A 25989-nucleotide genomic window follows, 5' to 3' on the forward strand; every position below is an offset into this window, starting at 1 on the left:
CCCACGTCTTAGATCCTCAGCCTTAACCTCCACCCCTTTCATAGCACTACGGGACACAGTTCTCCACCCCCTCTTGTTTGAAACACTACCACATGGCTTCTAGGGCATTGTTCTCTTGTTTCTCCATTGATCATATTAAGCTGTTCCCACTCATCCCTTCTGTCGATTTCTCCTTTTCTCCTTGTCCTCAAAGTATTGGAGTGTCTCAGGGCCCCTTCCCAATCCCAAATACTTGTCTCCTAGTCCCATGCTGTTCAACATCAACCAAGTGATGGAGGGTCTCATTGCTGCATCTCTAGTCTTAGAATCAGCCAAAGCTCTTCCCTCCAATGAGAACTAACTACTGTGTGCTCCAGAAACATGGGGACATGAGAGAAAGCGTGTCTGCCTCAAGTGGGTCTAAGTCAGGCTTTGTCATTCTACATACCCAATGACAGAGAGTATTTTGATATCAATTCATCTCTGTCTTGGACTTTAAGAGCTAATCCCAAATTCTATCAATCTCTGACTGTTGGATCTTGACTGCTACTCTTTAAACATGACACAAACATGCCAAGACATAGGGGGGAAAAGATGAATAGAGAAATGCTAAGAAAACTGGAGGAAAGGAAGAAGAGAATGAGACAGGAGTTATTCCAACTCCATTTTCCACTCCAAGAACCACAAGTGAAAAATCGCAGGCTGTCTGCACTGTGCTCTTCCTGATTATACCCAGTCTTTGGGGCACTGGCATTCCAGGACTTTCTGTACCCTCTGGCAACTCATTCACTTGGAACCTTTTATCACTGTTAGCCAGTCACTATTAGAAGAAGTTCCACCTGAGGTATAAGTTTTAATTAATCAATTATGGTTGTAATTATGTGCAATTTTAATTATGTATAATTATCACTATATACTATATAATTAAAATTGCATAAAATACATCACTAATAATTAGACAACTTACTTAAATTAATACTGGAAATATCTTAATGCCTTCATATGTGTTATATCTATCAGTCCCCATGAGAACCCATTCTACAGATGATAAAACTGAGATTTGGATTAGGAGTTCACACATAGTCATATTTTCCCTGTGATTCTCTCTACTTGGTACTATAATTCCTTGGGTTTAAAACCAATGTTCTTTCTACTTGGTACTATAATGTCTTGGATTTAAAGCCAATGAAATAAAGTTTTAGAACATATTGAGCCTCAAGGGAAGATATTCAGTGTTAAGATTTCTAGACGTCTCTCCCAGAGACCTGTAATGCTATCCCCTTCAGGCCTCACATCATTCACATGCAAGACTCATAGCATGGCCATCGTGCTCTTGGCCCACTCCCAGGTTTTAAGCTTTGCACAGAAGGTATTCTACCCTGAACAAGAACTCAATACCACAGACGAGGTACCTGCCTACCTCTATTTCCAGTCTTCCCTCTACCCTGATGCCACAAGTCCCCACGCTGGATGAACTGGAAGACCCCAGATTATTGACCTGGTTTGGGAAGTGAAAATGGACAAAATCAGTAGTCACCTCCTTCCCAACATTGTTCCTTCTTTGTCGAAAGTCACATATACCTGGGCTCCAACATGAGCTCTTTTCCTCCCCACTCTGCTTCCAGCCCCACCCAAGTCCCTAGGAAGGGTCCCCATGCATCTGTCAGCCAGAGACTCAGCTCTAGGAGCATCCCCTCTGCGTGACAAGGCAGGGGAGAGAAGCAGAGAAAAGTATGTCTGGTGAAAGAAGTGGATCACAAAGCAGGGAGGAAATACCTTTCCTTTGCAGCTGGCGAGTTTTCCTCCTGAAATCCCAGCAAAAGAGCAGCACCACACCAGGAAAACCACAATCCAGCTCCCACCGCGGCATCCTGGGAATACGAGGCATGGCACAGGCCAGGCCTCCAGCTCTGCCCGGCACCCTCAGGCCTTTCCTCCACCCCAGGCCTGAGGAACAGACCGGTGCTTCAGCTCAGAGCATACTCACAAACACTGCTCAGGTTCTGACTCCTGTGCGGAAACTCTGGGATCTGTCGGCACCTGCCCCAGCCCTACGGCCCCTCCTCCCTACACCACTGCCCCTCCCCACTCACCTTTGCACACAGGACTCTTGGCTTTTAAAGACTGAACATAAAGCTGTCAGGGCCGCAATAAAAATAAGTGCCTCCTTTTACTTAGCAGCTAATTGTCAACTGCCATTCAAGGGATACCTCAGAGGTGGGTTAAAAAGAAAAAGGCGTGCATAAGCCCAACCTTTCCCAGCACTGTGCCATCTATCAAAGTGTCTGGCAAGAACACAGAATTTCACTTAGCATTGATGAGGCCAGCCCACTCTGCCCTGGAAGTGCTTTCAGCCTGGCACGTGGCTTAGCTGGAAGATTCGGAGATAATGATCGTGGAGGTGGGTTGTTGGACAGGCTGAGTTGCCTTTTCCTCCTGTTGAGATTTAGCAAATGGTGCAGTAGCCCTGCCAGACCTTCCCAGGAGACTCAAAATGGACTCTGACAGGCAGGAACGAGGTTGCAAGGACCGGCTCCAGGACAGGCTCTTGCTGCCAGCCAAGTACTCAGCTCTCTCTGATTCAGACCTGAGAATGGGGGATTCACATGGGACACCATGCTTCCCCCTCTGTGTCAAATTCACTCCCACGTCAGCAACGTCACCTCCAACGCCTCACAGGAATCCATTCACCTGGCTCCATCGGCACTGCCCCATAGCCACCCACCCTGTCCTGCCTGGATGACAGTTTGAGTTTCCCATTCAGTTTCCTGCCTTCCCTCTGACCTGTTGCCTCCGGCTCCATTCATTGCCAGACAGTAACTCAAATGACCTTTTACGTAGTCTGATTGTATCGGTTTCTGGTTGGAAACCTCCCACCGCTCCTGGTGAGTCCTCAACCAAGCTGTCTCTGCTGTCACCATCTTTATAGCATTCTCAGACCTGTCCTGCCTGTCACAGGACCTTCTCACAAGCGCCTCCTCCACCTTCTCTAACTCCCTGCCTGTCCTTGCTGGGTCTTCCGAGCTAAGCTTCATCGTCCCTGACTCGGGGAAGCCGTCCTTGTCCTTCCCCATTATGACTTGTCTCCCACACAGCATTCACGTGTGCTCCCTTCATAGTGTTTCACATAAGCTGATTCAATTCTGGTCCCCAAGTAGATAATATTTAATACCTTGAAAGAAGGGACTTTGTCTTGCCTTTTCTCCCTTTTAATTTGCTCACTGTGGTATGTCAGGGCCACAAAGGGGTTCTGCACAGGCACATGCTCAAGAAATGAGTATCTGATGTTAGGAGTTGGGAGCAGGCAAGAAGAGAGAATTGGAGGAAACAAGTCAAAAGTACTCTCCCCACCACCTGAAATGCTTCATTTAACTTGACAGAAAGGATCAGAACATTTGAAACACTGAGAAAGCAAAGGCAGCCACGTCACGCCACCAGAAAGGCCAGGGTTGTGCATTGTGGAGTCCCGCCAAGAGCATGGGGGATGGGGCGGGGGAAACCAAGGTGTAGGACAGTCAGTGTTTACATACAAAGTGCCTTGCCTTAGAAAGCACACCAGAGGCTTCCAACACAGGACCTGCCCACAGCCCCTTACAACTGGGCAGGGCAGAGCAGAACTAGCAACAGCTTAAGGCAGAGTCCAATGCCTGACCATGACCCTGAGCCAAGCTTCCAGGGAAGAGGCCCGAAGCAGGGCTAGGCTGAGGGCCAACCTGCACCTGGAATAGCCCGCTGCCTGGCACCAGAACAAGGTCCAGGCTTTCAAGCAGAGACCTGGAAAATTCATGGCTTTCTTAGGAACAGGAGGGCATGATTTGGGAGGGGAAAATGGGCAAAAGTGAGCCTGTAAATGATCAGTCAACAAGAGGCGAGTGTCTCTGCTCCCTTCCTCTTATATCAGAAAAACCCAGAATTGGGGCCAAAATGCCTGGGGTAAGAAGGGCTCCCATGGGAGAGCGCTGTGTGGCACAGGTCAGCTGAGAAGGCAAAAGCTGCAATGCAAGGCATAGCTCTCCAAAGTGAGAGAAAGGAGAGGCCGAGAAGCAGCAAGGCATTGTGTGCTGGAAAGCAGGGGCCAGAAGGAGGGGACACAGCAACAGTGGGGCTGGGGCAGGGAGGGTGCTTAGTTCTATAGAACTGTCACCAGGATGACTTGCCAGGAAGACACAGGCAATTGCATCACAACTGCTAGTGACAGCTCTTGAACTCCCTTTTGCCCTGCCTTCCCCCAAACCACACCCACCTGTTACTATGACATACTAGCAACCCAGGGAGCACTGATGGGCTGCAGGTGTCTGAAGAGCTTGCTGCTGAATGCAGAATGGTTTGCCTCTATCTAGGTACCCCTCCGCAGGCTCTCCATTGCTTGGATCAGATTCTCCAAGGGACCTCCAGCCCAGGAAGAGCATCTCCTGCTTCATCCCTGTCAGGTATGGAGAAAGATCATTCCAGAGGTAGCAGCCCCTATCCTAGTGACCTCTGATTTCTCCACCCTGAGCAACCCAGAACAGAGAGGGACTTTGAGAGAGGAGCAGAGCCCAGCCATGGGAAGAGGAGGCCGTTCCCTCCCCCGACTCACTGACTAAACATTTTCCTGAACATCTATGACAGCAGGCACTGTTTACATTTTGGAGTCCAGTATTGAACAAAACAGAGAAAAAGAACGCTTGCCAAGTAGATTGACGTTTGTGGTCCAGGGAGGGCAGCTTAACTAGGAACAAAGCTAGTGAGTAAAATACATAGCATGTTAGAAAGCACTACAGGTTAAGGGGGGTGGGAAGGCAGGAAGTGGTTTGGAAGGACTGGGAAAGCTGGGGTAGGGGAGGGAAGGATTCAGGCTAGATACAGTCATCAGATTCAGGATTACTGAGATGGTACTTGTGCAAAAACCCAGAGAAAGCAAATAACCACACCATGCAGCGTCCTGGAGAAAAAGGATTCCTGGCAGAGGGAGCAAGAAGTGCATGTGCCCTCAGACACTCTGCCTGGGAGTGCTTGAGAAAGCCGCTCAAGAAAGAGGTGAAGGAAAGCAGAGGGTTTTAGGAAACCAGGTCAGAGATGATGGGTTGGGGCAAGTAGTGCCTGGTAAGTCCCTTTAGAGCTGTTGACTCTCAACAAAAGGGAAAGATGACTCTCAGTAAAAGGGAAGGATCCTGAAGTGTCAGATTGAACGGGCTCACTCCATTTGTACTACAGCAAACAGGTTGCAGTAAGCTGGGGATAGAGCTGGTCTTGTGGCATAGCAGCTCAGGCTGCTGACTGCAAAGCCAACATCCCTTATGGGCATTGGTTCATGTACCAGCTGCTCCGCTTCCAGTCCAACTTCCTGCTAATATGTCTGGCAAAGGAGTAGCAAATTGTTCAAGCACTTGTGCCCCTGTCACCCATCTGGAAGACCCAGAAGAAGCTTCTGGCTCCACAATTTGACCTGTGCCATCCCTGGCCATTGTCATCATTTGGAGAGTGAACCACCAGCAGATAAAGGCCTCTCTCTGTCTGTCTCTCTATATATAATTCTACCTTTCAAATAGATAAATATAACTTTAAAAGAGAAAGAAGAAGGCAAGAATGACCAAGGGGAGATGAGGGTGAAGGCCATCACCATGATGTGGACAAAAAGAGATTCTGAAGTCTCCACCAGGATGGTGGTGTGATGACAGTGAGAAGTGGGCAGATTCTGGAAGGACAAAGCCAGCAAATGCTTCACAAAGGACTGGAAACAGCAGCAACATATCTCAGCAACTGCATGGGAATTTGATGGGGGACTTGCCTGCTAAGTGAGTCAGCCCCTGAAAGGAGAAATGACACACTTGTTACTGTGGCTGGGCCCTGTCCCACACAGGGCACTGGGTCTGGGAGCAGGTCATTGGTTCCCTCAGAGTCAAGGTTCCCTGACTGGCAAACAGAAAAATAGATACCTTCCTTTCCCTGTGTGCTTCGTGGGACTCTGCTGTCTTAAAATGCTTTCTCAGGCAGACATCTAGGATCTGGATTCCCTGAGTAACTTTGAAAGCATCTGCAGTTCCCCATCCAAGCAACTCTTGTCCCTTGTGTAAGTAAGTGGTGTTGCAGTCAATGTCCCCTGCCCTGGACTTTCCACCGCCCACAGGATGTACGCTTGACTTGCTTCTCAGATTAGTGGCCTTTGGGAGAAATCCCCCCTGGTGGATTATGACAGAGCACAGCCACTTACCATGGCTCAGCTCAGTCAAGCATCCCAGTGAAAGTACAGAGATGGCGTTTTGACTCAGAGCAGGTGTGTGATTAGGCAGCAGCCACATCCCATCAGTCAACACAGGCAGCCTACAGCGCTGGCCTGGGGAAAGCAGCAGACGGCAATATGGCTCCCAGGCTCATAAGCCAGAGCAAGAAGGGAAGTCATTACTACAATTATTCAGGCTGAACCAACACATAATCAAGTTTGAATAAATAAAATCTTTGGGCCCATAAGCATAGCCGAGGGCAAATGTGTGCAGGCATTCAAACTCCTCATCTTCTTGTAATTGCTAATGGCACATGTTTGTAAAAATGGCTGTGGCAGGTGCCCTGGAGTTGGGCTGTCTGCCACTTACATCACTACTTGTCTCCAATCCATTTGAGTAAGTCACAGGCCACATGGGTCATAGGCCATGACTGCCCTTCTGCTCCAGATCCTGGCTCCACTGGTTGAATTCTGAGTTTGGCTGAAATGAGTATAACTGTTCTCCAGAATCTTGCAGGCTGAGTTGGAGTTCATGGGAGAAGCCTAAGAAAGCCAGGCTGGCACAGCAGGATTTAGGGCAAGAGTAACCAGGGGGTTACTAGACATTAACAGGCAGTCATGCAAAGAATAACACAATAACAAAGTGAAGGACCTAGAGAAACCGACATGAGAAATTCAATGCCTGTGCTCTTAAGGCTTCTTGGTAGTTCCTGCCCCTGGCTTCTATGAACAGATTCTGTAGCTGCCCAATAAATCTCAGTTGAATAACATCACAGGACACCATTTTTACTTCCTGTAACCAAATTAGCCCTGAAATGTATCAATGAAGATTCAATAGAAATACAGGGACTGGCCTGGCATAATAGCTCAGTGACTAAATCCTCACCTTGCAAGCACTGGGATCCCATATAGGGGCCTATTCGTGTCCCAGCTGCTTCACTTTCCATCCAGCTCCCTGCTTGTGAGAAAGCAGTCAAGAATGGCCTAAAGCCTTGGGATGTGCACCCACATGTGAGACCTGGAAGAAGTCCTGGCTCCTGGCTTCGGATTGACTCAGCTCTGGCCATTATGACCACTTGAGGAGTGAATCAATGTATAGAAAATCTTTCTCTCTGTAAATCTACCTTTCCAATAAAAAGAAATAAATCTTTAAAAAAAGAAACATAGGAACATGTTTAGGTTAGATAATAAATGTAATTAAACTGCAAATATTCTATATTGGTCATTCAGTAAAAAGTATGTATATGCAGTACTTTAAAAAAGTGTGGAAATAGAATTCAAAGATCAGTTTATCCTGATGAAAATTTTTCTTGAAATCTGCATACTTTTTCATAATACACTCGTTTTTCACAAACTTTTTAAAAAGCTCTCCTATGAATGGAGCTCAACACATTTTTGTGCCAAAATAAACTTTCTTTGAACTTCATTTCCCATGAACATTTTGAAGTCCCCTGGCATAGGAATACTGGCTGAAAGGAAGACATAAAAACGCCTCTGGTGGTTGGAGGGATTATACTTTTTTTCCCAGATTTCCACATAATTATTGTGATGCTCTTGCAATTTTTAAAAGATGTGATTAAGCCATCAAATTCATCTTTAAGCCATGAAAGTTTCCATGAATGATTTCCAAAGTGACAGGTAGTACAGTCTATAAATAACTCTAGACTAACACAGTTACCCTGCAGGTCCTACAAGATATATATGGCCCTAAACAGATGAAGGAAAATGAAGCTTGGGAACTCCTACACAGTTTTTCAGAGTTATTTTTTTTTAATTAAGGGAAACAGATTGGCATGCTTGTTAATTTCAAGGTCTTTGGCAGGCTTTTAAAGTATACATGTGTGAAGATGTTGAACTTATCTGGATGATGAGATGCTGGACTCTGTGCTAGGTATATGCTCACAGGGAAGGAATCTCAACTGAACTTGAACTGTGGATACGCAACAAGGTGGAGGAATCCACCATGGGGGGAGGATTGGGGGAAGGGGAGGAATTCCAGTACCTAAAAAGCTGTATCACATAATGCAATGTAATAAATTGGGGGGGGGGGGAGTAAATGTTTGCTATGTTTCAGAAGTAATGTTATCCTAAAATAAATAAATAAAGTATACATGTGTGAATGTGTACAGAACCCTCAAACATGGAAACATCACTAGGAGTTCCACAGAGCTCTAACACTTGAGTCATATGTTCCAGAAAAGCATTGAGCACACAATTCACACATCCCTGCTGGACCCTGGACACAATTCCTGATTTTTCTCTGAGCTCTTTCTCCTCTCCTGGACAGCAGCTATGTCTTCTATGCTGATCAGCCTAACTTACCTTTCCATTATAGCTTCCAAACCAGCCTCGCCAGGCCCTACAGTTCCTCCACCAGGCAGGTTCAAAGGAATATCATATTCAGGACTACTTCCTCCTCATGCCTGTGACATCACAGACACCTGCCCAGGAAAGTTAGCAAGGGTCCTTACCTCCAGAGGGCATGCCAGCAACTCTCTTGAGGAACTTGACCCACTCTTCCATCTCTGCCTGGGAACTGGCCATGAGGACATAAGAGTCCTGTCCTGTGCGATTCTGGTCCCATGAGGCTGGAGGAAAAAGTAGCACAAGATGAAAATCTTTGGGTGGGAAGGGAGTAGAACAAGGGGGAGAAATGAAGTCATTCCTTGGGTAAATTCAGGCATTGGAAGTCAGATAGCACAAGAGCATTATCTAATGATGCCCAGTAGTATCCTGCACAGCTTATGTTGAAGCTCTAATCCTACGGACAAATCACAGGACACACCGGTTTCCAAGACAAATGGCTTGGGTTGAGAGTTGCTTCCACCCAGTATAAAAGCCATCTCTTACCAAAAGGACGAGAATGTTCAAGGTGCAATTTGGGTAGGAGGGGATGCAGGATCAACTCATGCAGGTCCAAAGACTTCAGAGCGCTACACAGTGATGAACACTTTCCTAAGATGACATTGAACTCAGCAGTGGGAATGGGGGAAGTATACAGCAATCCCAGATAGGAGGGGCAGCGAGCACGTGGATGCCTCCACTGAAAAGTCAGCACTTCCTATTCAGAAGACTCCTTTGCTGCTCATACAAGACACTGCCCACACACTCCTTTGCTTGCCAGTGGGAGGTTCTCCTGGGCAAGTTAGTTACAGGACATATGAAGCATTTCAGAACTTTCTGTACCACTGTCACTTTAAATCCAAGATTGCAGATGTGTGTAGTGTTTCCTAGGTTGCTGCTCTTAAGTGGACAAAGGAGTAAAGGAAGTGACAAGTGGAAGGGAGGAGGAGACCATGAGAAAGAATGGGGGGAAATGACAGAAAAGAACAATACAGAGGAGAGGGGGAAGTAAACAGGGAAGGGGAGAAGAGCAAATGTTAAGTCTTAGACCAAGAAGTAGCAGGTCTGAGACCAGGACCTTAACATCCTCCACCAACCTCCTCACAAAGTGAAATCTGCAAAGTTGAATATATTTTTAATTGGTTAATAAGAAAAAACGGATCTTTAAAAAGCGATGAAAAATGATTCCTTTCAATTGTAGGATACTATCAAATTTCAAAGTGCCTTTGTAAACATCAACTCATTCTTCTCCCAATGCGAGGCCACCTCATGCAGAGAGAGGCTGTCCCAGGGCCAGGTTCTGTTCAAACTTGTACTTTCTTGCAGCACAAAAAAGACATTCAACTTCCCCTTTGGCTCTGGTCTCTTAAACCTAATATAACCTCACCACGCTTCTCTATTTCTCACTGTTGGAGATAGCCTGACTAGAATTTTTCCTCAGTCATCGGTTCTCAGACCAGAAGATTTAGTCCATGAACAAACTGGCCATTCAGGAACACCTTGAGAACTGATTTTTCCAGAAATCAGAAAGTGTTCAATGCAGAAAGATCTCCAAGGTGACATGACAGCCCTTTGAAATAGATTAGGAAGTTACTAGTATTTCTATTTCACTTATGATAGACCTGAAGTTTAAAGATGCAACGCACCTGCCCATCAGGACCCTTGAATTATGGTCAAACTTGAACAGCACCACTGATCTTTTCCCCAAGACAAATTCTCTGCTAGCCCATACTGCTTCCAAAACTGATCTTAGTCAAAATGTACCAAGCCCCTTGGTCATCATATAGCTATATCCCAGTTTACAGTGCTATCAGTTGACCCTCACCCCTAAGTTCTGTCACAGGCAACGTCATTGGGAAACACCCAGGATGTCCTTCAATGGCTAGGACTTCCATGTCCCTCAATGGCTAGGACTTCCATGGTCTGACCTTTTGGGGGCAAGAGAGCTCATGACGTAATGACAAGATGGATTTGGGGTCAGGTTGCTCCAAAGGGTGACAGAAGAGCAGGTAGATGTTACTAAGATAGGTCTAGAAGGTCAGAGCCAATGGCATTTCAGTTATCTCTTGTCACCTTTAATTTAACCATCTGGGTTCAATTGGGGAACAAGGAAAAGCTTTCTTCCCATGACAGTATAGAAAACCCAATAAATCCAGCTGTGCCCTCAGGCACATAGTTTCCCAGATACAAACACAGTTAGGTCAGCACATGGTACCTGTTATGCAGTTTCTCTTAAAGGACACAGGCTAGGTTGCTTTTGTTATTCTAACGAATTTCTGTTCCTTCTTTATAACCCAAAATCACAAGTCAGTCATTCCAGGGAGCTTGTCTTAATATCTCCAACCCTGCCCCAGACTGACTGGGGAGTGTCTATAATTCCTTAACATCTTAGCCTCGCCTTACCATGGCAGGGACCCAATTATCCTAAACATATCTCTCCTTATCAGTACAATTACTTAATATATGGAGGGGGAGAGTATACAATTACTTCTTTGTACTTAATATGTGCAAAACTTAAGCCCTGATATTTCCTCCTGCCCACAAACAGGTCAACATGCTACCAGCACAAGTCTTAGCAAGTGCAAGTAGACCCATCTTTCCCGTTTAGACCAAAGCCTTGGGCCCACATCCAATCCATCAACAAAGTAAATCTGTCTACCTTCAAAATGTCCTCAGAAAGTGATTCTCACTCCCTTCTTGGTTACCCTCACTTTCTCACCTGCATCCCTGTTCTTCTTTAGCCTTATTAGTTGCTTGTTTATTCTTAACTCAGACTTTAAAAGCATGAACTATAGCATGTCACTCTTCTGCCCTTAAGCTCCCAATGGCTTCCCAGTCTTCCAGCATAAAAGCTAAAGTCCTTACAATTGCCTACAGGGCCAATAAATTCTGTGTCCATCCCTCTCAAATGCCCAACTGTTTCCTCTGTTAACATCAGCCCCCCTCCCAATATTCCTGGGACATGTGAAACAGGCTCAGGGCTTTTGCACTGCCTCCAGATATGCACTAGGCTCCTTCCTTCACATTTTTATCTGTAGTCAGTCTCCCTTCACTAATCCTTAAACTGTGTGCAGGGTGTTCTTTGGCAGAGTTCTTGTCCTATAATACTTCCTGGCTTGTAGCAAGTGCTCAATAAATGTGTCAGCTAAGAGAATGGAGGCATTTCCAAAGTGCGTATGATGAGACTTAATATGTAAGAAAAGAAGCAACCCCTCTACTTTTGGTGACTCTGAGGTAGGAGAGAGCAAAGGCACTCTGCTACAGGTCTGTAGGGAGGGGGAGACTCCATTAAAAAAAATTAGTATTATTAAAGAAAAGGATGCCTGCTTCCATTTAGTCTTTGTGCAGTTGCAACTCATGTTCACACAGGCAGGATCCTGGGGCCCTGAGCATCACTGACCATGGAGCATCACCTTGTATACAAGAGGATAACAAGAAGAAACTGCAAAATTCTCTACATCATGACCAGAAAAGGCCTTCATTCTTTAGGATGGGTAGAAACGTGGAAGACCTTTAGGAAAATGGTTCTCTACTCTACCATGGCTTCAGATTTATGTGTTCTCAGCAGGGGTGTGTGTGTGTGTGTGTGTGTGTGTGTGTGTGTGTGTGTGTGTGTGAGAGAGAGAGAGAGAGAGAGAGAGAGAGAGAGAAAGTGACCATGACTATGATAGGATAACCTTTCCCTCTCTTTCCTTGAATAGCAATCTTAAAAGGAATGGAACTTTGCAGATTTGTTTGAAAGATAAACAGCAGAGACAAAGAGAAAAGTTCCTCATGTCCTGGTTCACTTCCCAAATGCTTGTAACATCCAGAGCTGGGCCTGGCCAAAGCTAACAACCCTGGAATCCCATCTAGTTTTCCAACATGAGTGGCAGGGATCCAACTACTTGGGCCATCCATCACCTGTTGCCTCCCAGATGTGCATTAGCAGGAAACTGGAATCAGAAGCAGAGCCAGAACTCACACTCAGATACCCTAATATGGGATGACAGCATCCCAAATAACATTTTAACAACTGTGCCAAATGCTTGTCCCTGGTGCTGGGCTTCTGGTGGGAAGCCCATGGAGAATTCTCAATAGAGTTTCTGGTGCGGTGATCCTAGCTTGCAAACCCAAGCATTCTGTGAATGTCTGTGTTCCACAAATGTCCTGTGAGAAGTATCCTAGGAGTGAAACCCTTGTTCTTTTATCCCTAAGAGTGAGATGTTTCTGGACAGGAAAAATTGAGAAATCAGGCTGTTTGCCAAGGAGAGGAAAGAACAGACCTTCAGATTTAACAAGCAAAAAAAAATGCCCATGAGGCAACCACCTGAATATATTCTTCCCTTTGTTTTCTCTAAATTGTCAGTTGATTTGAGGATTTTCTCCCTGCATTATAATTCCCTTTTGTTGGGACTAGCCCTCTGACACAGTGGGTAAAGAAATGGCCCATGGGGCTGTCACCACATATGAGAGCTGGTTCGAGTTCTGGCTGCTCCACACGCTATCCCTGCTATTGTGCCTGGGAAAACAGCAGAGAATGGCCCAAGTACTTGAGTCTCTGCATGCATGTGGGACACCCAGATTAAGTTTCTGGCTTCAGCCCAGCCTAACTCTGGCCATTGTGGCCATTTAGGGAGCGAACCAGCAGATGGACAATTTCTATCTTTGCCCTCCCCTATAACTCTGCTTCCAAATGGATAAATAAATGTCAAATATATATACATATATATGTGTGTATATTTCTCTCTAGTTATCTCCCAAATGTCAAACTCTTACAAAGCATTAATATCTACTAGGCACTGAGACAAATGTTTTTTTAAACCTCATGATCATCATAATCTTTATCCACATTTTATAGACAAAGCATAAAAGCAGGAAGAGATGGAGAAACCTATTGCAGAAACAAAAAGTGGCAGGGTTGTGATGTGAACGTAGAGAGGCTGGCTGTAGCCCAAGCGCTTCTGGGCTCTGGGTTACTTTTCATCTTGCAACAACTCAACAACTTTCTCATGCACACAGATACCTTGCGTGAGTGGGGAGGAAAGGTTACGGGCAAGGGCACTTAGGTGTCTCCCATGCTGTGGTCAGAATTGTGTGGCAGCCAGGTGGTGAGGCTGGATCAGCAATCCTGGAACTCTGGCTGGGCTAGATCTGGTGTGAGAGCAAGAAGCAGAGAGGAAATGGGGAGAAGCACCCTCTGTGTGGAAGTCAGGAGCGTGAGCCCAGCTGCCATGTTCCAAATATATTGGCAGAAGAGAACTTCTGACTGGAAAGAGCACTTCAGTATTATGTGCACATGCAATAGGTATTGGACAACATCTGTTATAGTCAAAGCCGTCATTTCTCATTAGGTGACATTGAACTGTAGGAGACTGATGCCTTTCCTCCACTTTTGATCCACCAATATGACAATTTCACATAGCTCACTTTGTATCTTATCTTTCAGTTTTCATCCCATCTATCTCCCAGATTGAATTCCTTGTAATGGGTGAAGCCCAATCTTAATGGGCTTTACATTTTTCATAATTGTGTTTCAGTGTAAATGACAGTCCCTGGCTTCAAGCACACACTCATGAAATCATGAAATGTTAACAGAGTTAGCCAAATGAGCCCTCACTTAGTTCGTGGGTGTTGTCCATACCACTTGATTTAATATATGGACTTAGATAAGTTCACTAACTACACACGGAGCCATGTTACATCCTTTAAAAAGATTGATTGGTTGGTCGAAGAACTTCATTAAAGATCACCTTGACTTTCAGGATCCAGAAACAAATTGGGAATGTAATGTACCTTTACCCCACCTTGTGGCACCTACCTGGAATGACTTCAAAGACAAACTTTCCAGCCTCCTCAGGGTGTGTGGCAATCTCCTTGATTGCACTTCCTGGTAGATATATGGAGCCCTGAAAGATCAAAATGAGATCTTCAAGATGTGTAGTAATTTATCAACTATGGACCACGTTTAAAGTAGAGGACAGATAGAAAAGTGATGAAATGGAAGGAGGCCAGGTGGAGAGGAATCTGAAAAGCCAGCAGCCCAATCATAATGGGAACTTTCTGCTACTCAGGTCATGGTCAAATTAAGTGACAGCTGTCTGAGAGTAGGCTGGATGCCTGGAGAGAGTAGAACCAGGCCCTGATGTGCAATACCACACCACCCACTGCAATGCTGTCACCAACACTTGCTTCTTCTTACTTTTCCAAGGACTCAGCAAGACGCTTGATCTGTATGAAAACAAGTCTGAGGGTAGTGGGGCCATACACCTGCTGCTAGCAAGAGTAGTCAAAGGGATGAGCCACAGATAATCATCTGAGGGGGATGAGATTACCCAGTAGCAACAAGACCTACTGAGCAGCACTTTTGGGTTCCTACCACTAGCCAACCACCTTGAATGTATTAGTCACTGATTCTTTCTGGCAATTCTCATGGCAGGGTATCATCACATACATTTTGTAAATGAGAAAATCGTGAATCAGAAGATTTCTTGTCACTTCTGCAATGTCACAGAGCTAATAAGTAAGATAATGGAATGATGGCTCTTCCCAGAAATGAGTCTCAAGCCAATGATCCTTAACATTCTAGCTGAGATGGTAAGAAAGTCAGCGTAACCCTGCCCCCACCCCAGAGCCAGAAGCCAGGAGCCAGGAGGGAGGGCTCGGTAGGAAGCATGACATATCAGACACAAACACAGCACCAAAAGACAGGCCACTTCCGCCACATGCATGTGTGGTACTTTATCATTTATAATGCATTTCTCATATCAGCTCCATATCAGGATCATGACAAGATTTATCACTTCAATGTGGCAGACAAGGAAACCAGCACTGGTAACGTGCAAGACCAAGTGAATGCTCCAACTGACAGAAATAATCAGTAGCAATCAATTCTCACAAATCACATATCACTAGATGTTGAAGGCAATATGTCTGATCCTGAGCTGAGAAAACACATGTTTCCAACTTAAGAGAAGTAAAATGAACTTAAAAGTAACGTGTCTTGAGGTATTAGAATGAAAATGGCTAAGACTGGGTGAGAAAGAGATAAGATGTGAGAGAAGCACTAATTGAAAGATGTGAGAGAAGAGAGGGCAGAGCAAGACAGTGAAGACAGGGAGAGGAGGAGAGGGAAAGGGAGGAGAAAGAAAAGAAACCAACAATGCAGCAGAATTCTGAGGTTTCTCCACCTTCCCCTTAAAAGCAACTGATTCTTAAAATCACCTCTACTGCTAGTTATCATCTGTACTTAAGTCACATCAGTGCTGTCAGAACAAAATGACCCTGTGAGTATGTTCCTGGGCTGCTTTGGGCAAAGTATGGCATCAGAATCAAAGGCCATGCTACATTTTGTCAGGAAGGGACACTGCTTGATGGGAAGAGAAGGAACTAGCAACTTCAGAGGTGCCTGCCTTCCCTAAGTGCCACTCTAAACGGTCTAGTGGTTATCAAGCTCGTTTCATCAGAAAGTAGTAAAAACAAAATAATAAAAAATATACAGACCCTCTGTTGAGTAGTCACTAAATGCCAGACTGTGCAAACTGCCCTGAATATATCAGCACATCTAATCTGTGTAAGGACTCATATTTCTTCTTGGGAGAGGAGAGGAAGTAAGGCTCAAAGAAGTTCATTAGTTGACAGCTGACATGAGGTCATAAAACAACTTCATAAGAAAATTCTGACTCAATCCTTCATCAGTGCAATTCCAAAATTACAACCTTTACATGGAACCCTCAGAGCTAAGCTTATTCACACTGAGACAGAAATGATTAACTACAGGTCCTGACACTGAGCCTGACAGCCTTAACATCACAGACAAATCAGAGAAGACGGGCAGAGCGAGAGGAGCAAAAAATGGACATTGATGGGGAAGGGTCCAATGTGTCCATAAGCACTTCCACTCCGTGTGCCAGCTGATGAAGGTGGATGCTGAGGGAGGGTGAGGTGCAGGCTGAGGCCACCAGTCCTGCAACCACAGAGCTGAAATGACAACAGAGACATGGATGTGCTAGAGCCAGCTTATACAAGCTAGCAAGATCTATCTCATTAAGGGGCATTGAGAGCCTGTTATTAAATGCAGCTGCTGTACACTCACAATTGACACGTTTTACCAATCAAGATAATAATACAAACAAAAATATGCTTCCTAACTATCGAGACTATAGAACAACAACCACAAAGCTCACAGGGGATGAAATGAAAAGCTAAACTTATTTGTATGTAAAAATTTTTTGAAACCCAGGTATGATTTCTTTCACAGCATGTATTGTCAACGAATGTTTTGAAGCCCCCTTATATGTTACTGTTATTTCTGCCGTTGCAGTTGTTTACATGGATTCTCTGTGTGGTAGACACTCTGTAAACAGCGCTGTTGTACATCTCATCTCTGAGTGCTGTCACATGCTATCTTGAATCACTCAGGATGGGAGCACTCAAGCCACAGAAATTGGTGAACACTGCATGAAAATCAACTCCTCTGCCAGAAAGTTGGTCATGAACCATTTACCAGAACACCACTGACAGAAAGGCATCTGTTAGGTTAAATTTCTACCGCTAGAAATACAGTCCAGGAGCAGGTGTTTGGCCTAGCAGTTCAGCTGCAGGCATCCCAGGTTAGAGGGCCTGGGTTTAATTCTTCCCTCCAGCTCCCTGCTTAATTCAGACTTAGGAGACAGCAGTGATTGTACCAATAATTGAATTCCTGCCACCCATGTGGGAGACCTGAACAGAGCTCCCAGCTCCTTGCTCTAATCATGGTTTAGCCCCAACCCACCCTTGGTCACTGTAAGCATCTGGCAGCTTTCTCTCTGTCTCTCTTCCTTTCAAATACATAAACATGATTTTTTTTTATAAAGTAGGCCAGATGATTTGTATGTTATGAAAGGCATCTTAACCTCCAGATTGCTATTTCCAGAAAAAAAAACTGTGCATGAAAATTCCTGCTTTCAAGTATTGACTTACTAAACTCCAGGAAACTTTGTTAATTTGATAATTGGAAACCGTGTGTCTCAATAGCTTACATTGTATATCTTTAATCATGGCTGATAATGAACTTTGAAATTCCTTGGCAAATTGTCCTTTTGTATCATTTAGCTTTCTATTCAGCTGTCGGGATTTTATTATGGACCTAAAATAATACTTTATGAAGAAGATATGTTCACCATACAGATACACACTTTTTTCCTATTTATTAGTTGCAATTTCACGTTATGATGCTTCCTCAGATATATATATTTTTGAAACAAAAATTGATCTTTCCTTTGTGCTGTGCTGTTACACTTTAAGAACAACAACCCCCAAAGATTATGCAGGTAATTACATTCTCCTCTGGCATTTTTACTTGAGTTTTTATATTTAAATTTACTGCACCCAGAACTGTGAATGTTGTAAAGCATAATGCAGAAGTATATCATGACTTTCTGCAACTTTTCATATATTTCTTGCAATGGCTAGAAATCCCAAAACAATGTTAGAGTATAATAACAGCGTCTTATTTTAAGTAGATCTTACATTATTTTGATGAAATTGTACCTTGTTAAAAATGTACAAGGATGTCCAGATGTGCACTTAATTCTTGGTTTTGATCATAAAACACTTTGTGATAATAATACATGACTATCCATACAATTTCCCAACAGTGGGAAATTAAGTAAGTTATAGAATTTCCATGTAAAAGATCATTTTGTCACCATGAGGAATTTTATATCTGAAGTGAGTATTGGTGTTTACCAGGTGCTTTTTTTTCAGCCACCTGTTGAGGGCTGCATGATTTTTCTCACTTGCTCTATTGGTTTGTATTGTATCAATAGGTTTTCTAAAAATAAACCATCCTGTCGGCCTAGAGGAAGCTTTACTTAATTATTTCAGATTCATTTAATCCTGAGAAAGCTCGGGGCTCCCTCCTCCCACAAGTAAAGGGGAGAAATAAGGCCTTTCAAATATTTATTTTATTCTTCGGCATGAATTTATGTTTTTCTAAATGACATATCTCTCGTGCCACAGAAACGGTCCCAGTGCCCTTTCCAGGAACTTGAAGTGGCCTGATCCTCATCGCCTTCACCCTTACTTCCCTCTGCTAGGGGAAGGCTCCTTGCATTGTTCATCATGCCAGCTGCTGCTGGCTTAGCCTGGGATGGTGCAGCTTTCATGAGGTGATGCTTATTCGAGAAGACAAATCTGGCTGCCAAGCCAGGACATAAGGCCACAGTCCAGGCTTTGGTAAAGTCTCTGGGACCCCTCCTTGGCTTCTGTAAGGAAAGACAGAATACTGGGAGCCCTCAAGTGCAGGATCCACATAGCCAATTCCTGCTATTACAAATTCTCAAGTCTTCCATTCAAGCCAACTAACCCCATCCAAAATGGCCATTTCAAGTTGGTCCCCTACAGCTACACTTCCTATCTTCACCCATGTTGACTTAAAAAAATTTTTTTTTAAAGTCTGGCTCTAGAAGGTTCTAGAGTCTGTCTTCTTTAAGAAGTAACTCTGGCCCAACCCATTTGCATAGACACAAATTCTGGGTTGAGTTTCCAGGCATCTGGATTACCCCTGAGGTCCAGGGTACTCCTTAATACAACCATCTCACTCTCATATACCCCAGTGTCCTGGACGCCTTAGTGGGGTGGGGAGAAGAGACTGAAGCCCAAGACCTGGGACCACAGCTCACTCTCAGAGTTTCATCCTCTCCACCAGGAAGCCATCTGCTCTACCTTCAATGCACACCCAGAATCTGACCATTTCCCTCCAGCCTGTGACACTAGCTGATATGCTCAACATCATAACCTCTTACCTGGAAGATCTGCGCACCTCCTCCACAGCCCTTAATTGGAATTGTACACAGCAGCCAGAGACATCTTCTTACAACAGGACTCAAAGAAAGCCGAACCCTCTTGCACCTCCCTGTGACTTTCAGGGCGCTTTATCCCCTGCATCCAACCCTGACCCTCACCCTCACCTGTCTGATCTCATCCGCCACCACCCCCCCCCCCCCGGCTGCCCCCACAATTCTTAATCCTTACTCCTGCTTCAGGCACACTGACCTTGTTCTTGCCATTCACACTAGACTTGCAAGCCCTTGGGCCTCTGCAAGGAAGGAAGGCTCTTTTCCCAGAGATGCACCTAGTTCATTCCATCCCCTCCTCAGTCTTTGCTGCAATATCACCCTCTTTATGTGGCCACCACAATCACATTATTGAAAGGTGCATGGCCTAGCAGGATGGCTCAATTAGCTAATTTTTTTTTGTTGTTGTTGCTTACATTGTATTATGTAGTACAGTTTTATAGGCGCTGGGGATTGCCCCCACCCCTCCCATGCCCCTCCCCCCATGGTGGATTCCTCCACCTTGTTGCATAACCATAGTTCAAGTTCAGTTGAGATTCATTGCTTGCAAACACATGCCTAGCATAAAGTTCAGCGTCTTATTGTCCAGATAAGTTCAGTGGCCTCTTGGGGAGACCTTCTATGGTCTGAAGATAGGTCTAACAGAGTAAAGATCCGGTCAGTTAAAAGCCCCAACAAGGCCTCAGTATCAATTAGCTAATTTTCTACTTCCAGGCACCAGGATCCCATGTGGGCGCCAACTCATGTCCCAGTTGCTCCACTTTTCATCCGCTCCCTGCTTGTGGTGTGAGTAGAGAATGGCCAAAGCCTTGGGGGACCCTACACCTCTGTGGGAGACGCAGAAGAAGCTCCTCACTCTTGGCTTCGGACTGGCTCAGCTCTGGCCATTGCAGTCATTTGGGGAGTGAACCAGGATTCAGACTATCTTTCTCTCTGTCTCACTTTCTATGAAATCTGCCTTTAATGCATTTTACATTGTTCTTCATACAACCCAGACATTTTTAATAAACTATGTACTTGTCTTATCTAATATAGTTTTCTATCTTTCTCCTTATATCCTATGGTCTATATCACAGAGATTTTTATCTGTTTAACTCCCTAGCTGATTTTCAATACCTAGAATACAGGTAGTTGGCACACAGTAAATGTATAATAAATATTTTTTGAACAAAATGATTCTCCAAATCCATTTTTCTAAACCTCAATCCACGGTCTTTGAGCCTTTGACTTAGGGTCACTTCCATCGACCCTGTGTCACGAGCCTTGAAACAGAGCTGCATTGAGAAGACCCCATGGTTCCTCTTCCTTGCTCCCACCCCCACAACTCCTACAAATGGCCCTTGCAACCCAGCTTATGTATTTAGAAACTGGTATGGAAGCAAAAGCAACCACCACTCAAATGCACCTGTCTTATCCTATTGAGAAGGTCCCTGTGAAGTTTAGTAGAATCATGGAGGGCTCCCTGCCACCTTCTCCATGTTGGGATACAGACAGCTGCAAGAAGGGGTGGGAGTGGGAAGCACAAACAGTATGTCTGTACCTGAGGTTTCATGTCCTCTTCGTCCTTGTAGTAGTAAAGCTGCTGTGCCCTCAGCACAAAGTACCGCTGCTGCCAGTTCCTCACAATGGACCTCTGCTTCTTCAGCCAGCCCATCTTGATGGGCCTCTCCAGTGGGTTGGGGGTGGCTGACAGGTGACAGGCCGCCATCTGCTCACCGGTCATCACGCTCCTGGACCGAGCTAAGGAGAGGAGCAGACAGGCAGGTTGACTGAGGGACATTAAGCAGACACCAAAGAGCAATCAAGGAGACAGAGAGGAAGCCCAGAGGGGGCTGGGAAGCAGGTGGGGCCACCACCAAGTCAGAATCACGAGTTCAGGGGAAGCCAGAGGGGCCGCCGAGGGGCCAGCTCCTGCTCTGGGTCAGACTGAGACCAAGACATACGCAGTCCGGCAACTGCCTGCGGCCCCCTCATTCTACAAAGTGAGAGATTGGCTGAAGCCTTCTGAAGAGGAAGTGGCCACAGCATCTGACACAAGGTGCTTCCTTTTCCTGCGTGGGAGTCAATATCTGACAAGAGAGAGGAGAAAATAAGGGCTCGATGAGTCCTACGCAGCTGCAGGGGCTACCGGAAGCCGCCTGGGCGCTCTTCCATGGAAACGCTTCACGAGAAGGAACCAGTCCTGTTGACCCTGAGCTTGCTATGGAATGGGGGACCCCAAGAAGATGCCTGGCCCTCTCCAACAGCTCACACTAATCATGTCTGTCTGGCCAGGCGGGCAGCCTACAGGGAGTGGGCACTGTCCGTATTTTCCTGCAGTGTTCTCAGGTAACATTAGATCCCTTGTTCACCGAGAATATTTACAGCATTGCCACTGGACCTAGAACCTCCCCTAACACTACCAACGGAACTCAGCACCAGCACTGGAAGCCAAGCATTCCCCCCCCTCCCAACCCCTAACCACAATCACTCTGCCTCTCACCGAATCAGGTGCAGGACTGTCCCTTCTTGCCTGCTTGGTAACCCCATAGTCATTGGTCCATCACTCTGGTTCCCATTCAACACTTCTTCCTGACCCTCACCTTCCTTTTATGGCCCAGTCTGTTTGACCATGACCTTAAAACCAAGTTAGGAGCCCTCTGTTTCCTATACCTCCTGTATTTGCTCCATACCTACACTCTGCAGCCCTCTCCTTCTGCTGAGCATCGCTGAGAAGTTTGCAGCTTACAGACCCTTTACTGAGCTTCTATCAGTCCCCAGAACATCCACAACATACCTAATTAAACCATCAGCTCATCCCTGGTGAGAAGGCAGTTTTTCCTTTCTTGGCTTTTCCACTGTGAATAAAGTATGTGACTTGTCTACATTTCATTTCCTCACTTGTAATATCAAGTTATGTGTGTTATAACATACATCTACAGACGTGAGGGAGGGAGAGATAGAATGAAAGAAGTGATTTATATACAAGTTTTGGAAGAATATAGAAGAGTGAGGCATTCTGGTAGATGCAGGGACATTCTCCTCCATTTCCATAGTCCCAGTGTTGTCTATGCCAGTAAGGCTTTAGTGATCATCCACCTGAAGCCAGCCATGAGAGGGAGGGTTCCTGGCTAGGAGCAGCGTCATGAGGGGCCTTCAGCCTCTAGGGTGATGATTTCAGATGGAGTCAACCCAAGACATGGGAAATAAGGCAGGTGCCTCACGAGAGCTGTAAGGATTCAAGTCTTGTGAGCCACCTCCTCACCCCGAAATCCACAGAAACTCACAACAATGGAAAGATTCACTATAGAAGACAGAAGAAACTGAAGGTATCCAATAGCATTTGAAGAGGATTAGGAGTTAAATAATGTAGATGAAAGAGAATTGATTCACTACACAACTCAGTGGCTGGGATATAATTTTGTACTTTTTTCTGGGAAATTTTTCCATGTTCCCTGGTGTCACATGTATGAATGACAAAACAAACAAAACAAAACAAAAACCTGTGCATTTCAGATTGGCCCAGCAAAGGCAGGAGGATGTATGAAGACCTTGTGCTCTCAGAAACTGCCTGCAGGTGCTTGATGCCCTTGGGACAGAAAGTCTCATCTGCCTTCATAGTCAGACTAATCATGACTAATCAGATTCTATAAATGACTCCATGAACCCCGCATGGAAGCAATGTTTCTTTAGTGCCTACTGTCAGTCTACCATCATTGTTGTGAGCTTGGGCCCTGTGCCACTTGTACAAAGCTGCACACCACTGGAGTCAGTCCCAAACACCGAAGGGTGGGGGCTCAGACAACCATCGCATCAGCACCGGAGCGTTCCATGGCACATGCAAAGTGATCTTCAGCCTTAGCCCACAGCCCTGCTCCCCTGTCAAGCCTGTTGCCTTATTATTCAAGGCCTGGGAGGCTTTGATTTTGGCTTGGTTTTGACTAATTTTCCTTGCTAATTTCTCCAAGCAATCTCTTTTCTTTGTGGCTGTGAGTTGTTCCCAGAAAAAGTAATCAATGAGATCTACTATGATTGGAAGAATATGGAAGAGTGAGGCATTCTGGTAGATGCAGGGGCATTCTCCTCCATTTCCATAATGAAAAGTAATGAAAGTAAAAACTAGATAAACTTTGCTGTGAGCCAGTCATTGTGCTCTGAGAGCCTACTCCCCAGTCTTTTGGAAGGGAGGTCTGGCAGGCCAGGGAGACAAGGTAAGAAAGAAGCTGCTCAACACCAATGCAATGTTCTAGAACAAGTGGTAAATGTGTGTCTCATTGAGGCCTGAAACCCACATTTACTCTGGCAGAGAAAGAACATGCACCAAACTAAGTCCGATACAGTAGCCATTAGCCATGATGCCTGTGTACTTTCCGGTGATTTAAAAGTTACAACTTGGTTTCTCCATCACACTTCGCACATTTGCAGTGCTCGGCAGCCCTGTGTAGCTCATAATCACAGGATGACACAACACACAGAGAGAACATTTGTGTTACCATAGAGTGGCTGTTGTCCAGCCATTCCTGGAACCTGGAGATTATTGGTTGCAAGCACAGCATCCAATGAGCCGTTTCTCCACACACAGAAATCAAGCTGGAGGGCTTCTAACTGACAAGGCTTATCTGGAAGAATCAGACATTCAACCTTGATCTTAGAGGGAACAGGGAGCCCTTTCATGTTCCTAAACAAGGGAAGGCCACAGTGAAATAGAGCTGACTTACCTAATTGAGCTACTTATGTTGTATTTCAGTCTTTAGGTGAGAGAGGGTCACAGAAAGGAAAGAAGAGAAATAGGAAGAGAGTCCCATTTGCAGTGATGTTATTTCTGCAGTAGAAATTAACTGCCCCTCCCCTCTTTTTTTGCCCTAAATTAGAGAGAAAGAAAATTAAAGAAGGAAGTAGTCACGTAGATATCATCTGGGACATCTTATCACTCCCTTTTTTCACCTTTTATCACAGACTTTGGATGCAAGACGAGAACAGTGCTATTATCGTAAGAACTTCCAACATAGCATCACACCTCCTTGAAAAGCGTCTGGCTAAGGGATGACCCTTGACAAAGTTTGGCTGAGTGAATAAGAGAAACATTTTAGAAAGAAATGGGCAATTGTCAAGGCTTGCAGTATCGGTTTATTTGTCAGGCTTCTTGTGTCCACACAATCAGAGTGGCCAGGAGGAGATGCAACCCCTGATCTATTCACCATAACCATCAGTGGTTATTTACTGAGAAGCTGTCACGTGACAGCCAGAGTGCGAGCGCTTCAGCTGTCTGGTCGTGGTTCATGCTCATACTCTTTATGAACATGCCTGCTTGTCACTCTCATTTTACAGACAAAAAAGTGGAGCTCAGAAACACAGAAATTTTTTCCCCATTAGGAGAAGCTAGAAACCCAATCTCAAAGCCCAATGTGCATCCTTAGGCCAGCCAGTCTGGAAAGGACCACATATTCCATGGGTGAAGAGGGCTGCCCACATGGGGAGTCAATGTATGGTCATTCACAGGGTTGGAGAAGAGAGAAGTGGGCTGGGTACTAAAGCCACACCTTCTACTCCATCACAGGAAGCACTTTGTCCTAGTCATTTCCTGTGCTATAACAGGATATCCAAAACTGGTCACTTGTAAAGAGCAGAGTTTGCTTTCCATCCTGGAGGCTCGCAAGTCCAAGAGTACAATGCCAGCACCTGCCAAGGGCCTTGATGCTGTACCACCCCATGACCAATGCTAAAGGCAGAAGAGCAGGGGGAGGGCAACAGAGAAGAGCAAGAAAGGACCACACTCTTCCATTACAGCTCACTATCGTGGTACTTAAACCAGTCCCACAGTAACAGCATTCTTGACCTCATCCCCTCCTGTTAGGTCCCACTTCCTAACACAGCTGCATTGTGGACTAAGTTTCCAATACAGAAACTCTGAAGGACACATTCAGACCTTCACAGCCTGCCTCAGCCCCACCCATTCGCCTCCGTCTTGTGCATAAACAACATTGTGCTACAATTTCCGCCCACTGTGTGCTCTGTGTGGCTCAGCAGGTCTTGACAAAGTGACAAGAGAAATGCTACTGAAACCTCCAGCCCACCACCAAAGCTGTGCTGACACCCCATGGGGAAATGGACATATTAGGAAATCCACCCATGTTATACCAGCTCTCTGCCCAGGCTCTTTCCAAGAGACCTAAACATTCTGACCAAAGCCCAGAGCAGCCAAGGCGTGGGAAGGAGGAAGCCTGTGTTAACCCAGCAAGGGGCCAGCACTCAGCCCACACAATGGCATGCCCTCACCCGAGGCCAAGAAGGAGCTGCTGGAGCCATCTGAAAGAGCCATCTGAAAGAGCTGTCTCATCACAGACATGGCAGATGACCATTCTGACAGCCTTTCCCACAGCCGGCACAGCACACGCAGGCCTCAGCAATCCTACACAGGCCAACCTCTGCCTGTCACATGACCAGACTGTGGGACCATGGCCCTGGGTTTCTGCCCAGAAGAAAAGGTTGGCATTTGATGCCACTTGCTTCATTCCTTCTCTGTCTGAAAAGTAAACTGCCTTCCATTTAAAAGCTGCTGGGCCCGGCAGCTAAAGTCCTCACATTGCACTCGCTGGTTCTAATCCTGGCGGCCCCACTTCCCATCCAGTTCCCTCCTTGCGACCTGGGAAAGCACTCAAGGACTGCCCA

At 45.5% G+C, this 25989-nt stretch overlaps 1 protein-coding gene across 5 annotated transcripts in view; it reads right to left on the bottom strand.

Moving 5' to 3' along the window:
* Positions 1-25989, bottom strand: part of ARHGAP25 (Rho GTPase activating protein 25) — a 77580-nt gene that overhangs the window by 23285 nt on the left and 28306 nt on the right. For 3 of the 5 annotated variants that reach the window (XM_040993286.1, XM_040993288.1, XM_040993287.1), the window contains exons 2-4: positions 20882-21081; positions 14325-14412; positions 8653-8769 (exon numbers count right to left, since the gene is read on the bottom strand). In XM_040993286.1, coding sequence (XP_040849220.1) covers positions 8653-8769; positions 14325-14412; positions 20882-21081 — 405 coding nt within the window. The remainder of the gene's footprint in view (positions 1-8652; positions 8770-14324; positions 14413-20881; positions 21082-25989) is intronic. The other 2 variants (XM_040993290.1, XM_040993289.1) reach the window with 1 other exon arrangement.

The sequence above is a fragment of the Ochotona curzoniae genome, unplaced genomic scaffold (genome assembly GCF_017591425.1).
Source record: "Ochotona curzoniae isolate NIBS_2020 unplaced genomic scaffold, NIBS_Ocur_1.0 contig_883, whole genome shotgun sequence".
In the NCBI taxonomy this organism is placed as follows: domain Eukaryota; kingdom Metazoa; phylum Chordata; class Mammalia; order Lagomorpha; family Ochotonidae; genus Ochotona; species Ochotona curzoniae.